The 6,901-nt window shown below is 44.9% G+C and overlaps 1 protein-coding gene across 1 annotated transcript; it reads left to right on the top strand.

The window, feature by feature from the left end:
* The first annotated feature begins 525 nt into the window (after nucleotides 1–525).
* On the top strand, nucleotides 526–2,236 carry LOC117283057 (general transcription factor II-I repeat domain-containing protein 2-like). Its single transcript, XM_033755323.1, has 2 exons — nucleotides 526–1,466; nucleotides 1,596–2,236. The coding sequence occupies exons 1-2, from the start codon at nucleotides 1,331–1,333 to the stop codon at nucleotides 2,141–2,143; spliced, it is 684 nt and encodes a 227-aa protein (XP_033611214.1). The 5' UTR covers nucleotides 526–1,330; the 3' UTR covers nucleotides 2,144–2,236.
* Nucleotides 2,237–6,901: the final 4,665 nt, after the last annotated feature.

Below are 6,901 nucleotides of genomic sequence, written 5' to 3'. Positions count from 1 at the left end.
CCGCTTTTTATGCGGCCCGCGCGCTAAGAATAGATTTTACATTTCCAAACTCTTAAAAATGTCAAAGTGGGATAATATTTCATGAAACAAGATTATTATTATAATATGAGTTTAATATTTCTGCGTCTATGAAGCTATATTTATAGGAAGAAACCTACGTTTTTTCTAACATATTGTCTATGGATGATTACACACTCCAACGGCCGACCTTGAGTTGAGGAGTTGCGAGAACTGCCGTGTGTGTCGCTCCTATAGCTTCCTATTCGCACGTTCCTTCGTGGCCCCAGCTGTGATGACACGCAGTGTTATGAATGCCACGTGTATCGCTGTTCTGTGTCGTTTTAATACCAGTGGACATCATGTCGATGTCGAAACCACAAAAAAAGAGAAAAGTGGACTTGGAATGTCGTGCTTTTAAGGCAGAGTGGAGTGATAATTACNTTAATATTTCTGCGTCTATGAAGCTATATTTATAGGAAGAAACCTACGTTTTTTCTAACATATTGTCTATGGATGATTACACACTCCAACGGCCGACCTTGAGTTGAGGAGTTGCGAGAACTGCCGTGTGTGTCGCTCCTATAGCTTCCTATTCGCACGTTCCTTCGTGGCCCCAGCTGTGATGACACGCAGTGTTATGAATGCCACGTGTATCGCTGTTCTGTGTCGTTTTAATACCAGTGGACATCATGTCGATGTCGAAACCACAAAAAAAGAGAAAAGTGGACTTGGAATGTCGTGCTTTTAAGGCAGAGTGGAGTGAGAATTATTTTGTTACTGAATTAGATGGCAAAGCATTGTGTTTATTGTGCAGTGATACTATAGCTGTACTAAAAGAGTACAATATACGTCGGCATTACCAGACTAAGCATTCGGCACAGTATTCCCAACTCACAGGGAGGGAACGATCACAAAAATTAGAAACTTTGAAACGAGTATTTCATTACAACGCAGTTTCTTCACGAAAATGAAAAATGAAAATAAGGCTGCAAGTAAAGTAAGTCTACGAGTAGCTCATTTGTTAGCCAAGGAAGGAAAACCCTTTACTGATGGTGAGTTAATTAAATCATGTTTGACTGTACCAGTTGAAGAAATGTGTCCAGAGAAAATTGATTTATTTAATAATATCAGCCTTTCCGGGAGAACAGTTGCCCGAAGAGTTCAGGGCATTTGAAGCAACATCACTAACGAATTAATTAACAAGGCAAATGATTTCGAGTGGTTTTCCTTAGCTCTTGATGAGTCGACAGACATTACAGATACTGCTCAATTGCTGCTATTTATTCGAGGAGTCAATGCTGACTTTGAAGTGACTGAAGAATTAGCTTCTATGAATAGTCTGCGTGGAACAACTACAGGCGAAGACATTTTCAAGGAAGTTGAGGAAATGTTAACGAAGTACAATCTGAAGTGGAATCAGCTAAAATGTGTGACAACTGATGGTGGTAAAAATATGTCTGGAACAGGTAAAGGCTTAGTCGGAAGCATTTACACAGCTTGTGAAAATGCAAGGTATACAAGGCCTATGGTTGTTCATTGTATCATTCACCAGCATGTACTTTGTGGCAAATATCTTAATCTGTCTTGTGTTTTAGAACCAGTCGTGTCAACGGTGAACTTCATTCGTTCTCGTGGGCTCAACCATCGTCAATTCGGTGATTTTCTGTCAGAAGTGGAAGCCGAATATCCTGACTTACCCTACCACACAGCAGTTCGATGGCTCAGCAGTGGTAAAATTTTATTAAGATTTTTTGAGCTCAGAGCAGAGATTGAAATTTTTCTCAATGAGAAAAAACGCCCTCAACCACTATTATCGAACACTGAATGGCTTTGGAAATTAGCTTTTGCTGCTGATATCATGGGATTTCTTAATGGATTCAACTTGAAGCTACAAGGTAAAACAGTGCTAATATGTGAAACTTATACTGCGGTAACATCATTTCGACGACAACCGGCTTTGATTGAGTCACAAATCATGTCAAGCTGTTTCGTGCATTTCCCATGCTGTCAAACATTAAAAGAAGAAGTGGATTCCCCATTCCCGCACGAATTTGCAGATGATATATTTTCTGAGCTCAAAAAGCAGTTCCAGCAACGTTTTTCGGATCTTGATGCAAGTGCAGAAGACATTTCCAAATTTTAAAATCCATTTAACTGTACAATTGAGGAACTTCCACCTAACCTTCAATTGGAAGTGATTAATCTGCAGTGTGATAACATGCTAAAAGGCAAATTCCAAGAGAACAATCTAACAGAGTTCTATAAGTGTCTTTCAAGTGATGAATATGGTGAATTAAGATCATATGCTCGAGGTTTGATCTCTGTATTTGGTAGTACCTACCTGTGTGAAAAGACATTTTCAAAGATGAAATATGTAAAATTTCAATACAGGTCAGCATTAACAGACGAACATTTGAAATCAATTATGATGATAGGGAGTACTAACTTTGACCCCCATTTGAAGAAATGTTATCTAAAAAAACAATTTCATTCATCCCATTAGTAGCCTAAAGTTGTGTTTCAAACAGTGATTGTAGTTCCTTTTGTATTTTTATTATGTTACAGTTTCACCAGTAAATGTGTGAAAACTTGTTTTTAACCTGTTATTTTAACAGTACCGACCTTTAAAGATCATCGAGTTTGCTTCTTGGCCCTCAGAGTGTAATGTATTTTATATTAGGATCTTTACGAAAAATCTTTGCCGACCCCTGGATTAGACTAATCAGTTTGGAAATTGAATAGTGAAGGGTGTTCGAAAGCCGTAGTTCGGTGCGTTGAAACGATGTCCCGGAGGATGTTCCAAGCCACTCTCGCTGCGGCGGCTGCTCCCGGCTTGTCACATATGCTGTCCCTCGGGATTCAACGTAGGCCGTTTAGGGAAGCTTCCGCCCACTGGATCTAGTTAGCGCCAGGACTGCTGCAGGCAGCAAACCCAGACTTCTCCCAACACAGATGATCCCTTGAGGTAGGCTTGACAGGTGTATTCAAGACCCTCCGGCCGTTCAGGTTTACAGCCAAGTAGATGGTTCACCAGATACGTTCACTTATTCCACGCCACTAATATCAAGCACGTATTTCAAGCTGCTGAACACCATATAATGAGATCTGGTTAAGTACGCGCGTGAAAGGATGCTGATTCATACGTGCACTCAGGATGATAGGAGTGTGTCACTACGTCTTGAAACGTAGAGGGTAACGTGTAGATTTGCTGCCACCAGGTAATTAGCCGGAATTACCACAGGTGCGAATGTGGTAATTCCTCATCAGGTGAGATGCGTTAGCCGGCTGCGACGTTATACTCTGCCTGCCCAAGTCGTATAGCGTGTTGTGAACCGAAGCGTTGGGCGTGTAGGTAAGCAAGGCCTCTTGAGGACTTGGATGCGTGACATCAAGTAGACGATGCGAACCTGTGAGTTGAAATCAAACCACTTTACTAAATCAAGACATAAAGACAAATTACAGAACAGGTATCAAACCCCTGACTCCCTAGAGCGGTACGCTCTCCGACGTAAGTACTTTATATTGATTATCATTATAATCCTGAATTCTTACAATGCCTGCCCTTGTATATTATAGAATTCGGGCGTGGCAAAATCATGTGACTTTAAAGCGTCTATTTCCTTACATTGCAAGCTTGGTCCCCAGATGCATGAGCTAATTCTTAGAATCATAACGTCACTCTGAGTGCCGTGTGCATTAAGTATGATTGCTCTTCAAAGTTGCGACAAACTTGTTTATATTAGGGTTAATTCTGCAACTGCATGCTATAGTCTAAGCACATTACCATGGTTTATGCCTTCTTAATTTAATAAAAATCTATTACATCTCATAAAATTCAATAAGTGGTGACGTCATTAAAAACTAGGGTTACAACATTACAGTACTTTGGTGCGAAACTCGCAACGGACGTCTCAGCGTCCAGACACTACGGTAACTAAGATACCGGACCAAGGATTTCAAGAAGCGAGAGATAATCGTCATGCAAGCCAATGCTGCGCCCGCTGTTCTAACTAAATCGCCCACTCGTTAGTTACACTTAGGTGACTGAGCTAACACAAGTTGCCGCAGGCAAAAAAGAGCGAGGCTTGCCGGCAGAGCAACAGTCGAGCTCGCTGACGGAACTGCTCTTTAGGCAAACACTGTACGTGTGTGGTACTGGATGGGACAGGCGACCGTGCGTGGTACTTGGCTGCGAACCTCGCAGGAGACGTCCCAGCGTCCAGTCTATACGGAGACAGATCTACCAGAGAGAGACTTTTAGGAACGCTAAGGCTTACGTGTGGCCAGCCCCATCTGCGTCCGCTTATCCAATTAATGTGGCTACTCGTTTGTTACACTAAGGTGACTGAGCAAAAACATGTCGAAGCCGGGAATTGAATGACTGAGCTATGAGGCCCCTGGGCTTCGAAGCCTGACCTCTTCCTCTGGCCTCTTCCTCTGCGGTGTCGTCGTGTCGCAGTCACCGGCGAATACAGCGAGGCTTGCGTGCAGAGCGAAAATTGAGCCCGCCGAAAGAAACACCGTACGTGCGTGGAAATGGACGGGGCTGGCTACAGTGCGTGGTACTTTGCTGCAAAACTCGCAACGGACGTCCCAACGTCCAGTCACTACGGTGCCTGAGATACCGGACCAATGCTTTCAGGAAGAGAGAGAGTATCGTCATGCAATTCTGTGCTTCGCCCGCTGTTCCAATTAAATGGCTCACTCGTTGGTTACATTAAGGTGACACAGCTGACAGATGTCTCCGCCGGCAATCGAATGCCTGACCTGCGGTGATCAGACGCCGCAGTGTCATTACTCACTACGGTGACTGAACTATCAGGCCCCTGGGGTCGAATCCTGGCCGCTCATTCTGCGTGGCCTTCGTGTCGCGGTAACCGGCAAATAGAGCGAGGCTTGACTGCAGAGCGACATTCGAAGCCGCCGAGGGAGCTGCTCTGTAGACAAACAACGTACGTGCGTGGTACTGGATGAGGCCTGCGACAGTGCGTGGTACATTGCTGCGAAACTCGCAACGGACGTCCCAGCCTTCAGTCTCTACGGTAACTGAGATAACGGATAAAGGATTTCAGGAAGCGAGAGGTTATCGTCATGCAACCCTTCGTTGCAACCGTTATTCTAATTAAATGGTTCACTCGTTGGTTACAGTAATGAGACTGAGTTAACACACGATGCCGGCGGGAAACGAATGCCTGAACTGCGGTATTCAGATGCCGCAGTGCCATCACTCACTACGCTGACTGAGCTACCAGACCCCTGGGTGTCGAATCGTAGCCGCTCACTCTGCGGGGCCAACGTTTCGCAGTCACAGGCAAATACAGCGAGGCTTGCCCGCAGAGCGACAGTGGAAGCCGCCGACGGATCTGCTATGAAAGAAAATACCGTACGTTGGTGATACTGGATGGGCCCGTGTAATGCCATAGAATTTCGCCAAGGGTTTTGTAACTTTTATGTATTAAGTTATCTTGGGTTCACAGTTAGAAAGGTTTGACGATGTGTTGATATTTGAAGCAGAATGCAGGAAGTAGCCTTGTAAGTCACTTTGCAGAGTACTGCTGATTTACGCGGAGCAGACCGCTGTACGGAAAAAGACAGAGAGCCAACTCAGCGAGACTGCCTGAGCAGAACCAACACTCTCTACCGAGATGACGAACCACGACGAAACTTTTGGGGAGAATTCGCTCTAATTAAGGGGCGGAGCTTACCCCAAAGACAGGAGTCAGCAGAGAAAAATTTATAAAGCTGCTAACGCAACCGGAGGAGCTTCCTCTACATATCTATACACACCTTTCGATCAAACAATTAAACTATAATCGATCATTTATCTATCCATGTATCAGAGTGACAAATGTTAAGGGAGTAGCCAGCCAGAGACCAGGAGGGACAAAGCCATGATCGTTTCAGACCAAGTGAGGGGATACCATCAACTTCCTACACCAAGTAAGTCGAAATGTTCATATCAGTCATGGATATAAATTGAGATATTATTAAAATGGAATGTTACACGGTTAGGGCAGAGAGAGTAGGCTCTGAGTAGCAACCACCACGAGAGCTAGGACGATGAACCCAAGAGTGTCTTCATCTGAATTACAATGTGTACGTAACCGGCCATTGTCGGCCATGAAAGTGAAACGTATAAAAGTGTATATATTAGTAGATGAAATTAGACCAAGTAAGGTGGATGCGTGTGTTAATGACTTACCCCAAAGTCACGTCCTCTATGTCCCGTTTTCCCGTACACCCCAGGTTAACGCTATTCTGAACTCACAACTAACAGGTAGTTAACGAGAAAAATACCAAGCGCTAAGATTTGCAACTAGCCATTCACCAAGGGCGCAACGGCATGGATGGCGGAAGAGGTGGAAAGAATTCTCCACCTCCCTCTTTACGCAATAACAGGCCAGCGAAAATGCGTGGTACTTGGATAAGAAATTTGCAGGGGACGAATCAGCGTCCGGTCACTACGGTGACTGAGCTACCGGTGAAAGAGTTTTAGGGAGGCAAAGACTACGTGAAGCAAGCAGCCCCTGCGCCTGCTGTTCCAATTAAAGGGCCAACTCGTTGAATTCACTATGGTGATTAATGTAAAACACGACGCCGCCTGGAATCGAATGCCAGATCTGCCGTGTTCAGACGCCGCAGTGTCACCACTCACTAAGGTGACTGAGATACCAGGCCACTGGGCGTCGAAGCCTGGCCGCTCACACTGGGGGCCGTCGAGTGGCGGTCACCGGCAAATACAGCGATGTAGTTGGCTGCGAACATCGCAGCTTACGTCCCAGCGACCAGTCACTATGGTGACAGAGATACCGGAGAGAGAGTTTTAGGGAGGCAAACGCTTACGTAAGGCAAGCCGCCCCCGCGAACGCTGTTCAAATTAAAGTGGCTACTTGTTGGTTAC

This window comes from Cryptotermes secundus, unplaced genomic scaffold, assembly GCF_002891405.2.
Source record: "Cryptotermes secundus unplaced genomic scaffold, Csec_1.0 scaffold2111, whole genome shotgun sequence".
NCBI lineage: Eukaryota > Metazoa > Arthropoda > Insecta > Blattodea > Kalotermitidae > Cryptotermes > Cryptotermes secundus.
Note: the sequence above shows the minus strand (reverse complement) of the source record. Positions and strands in the feature narration are given on the sequence as shown.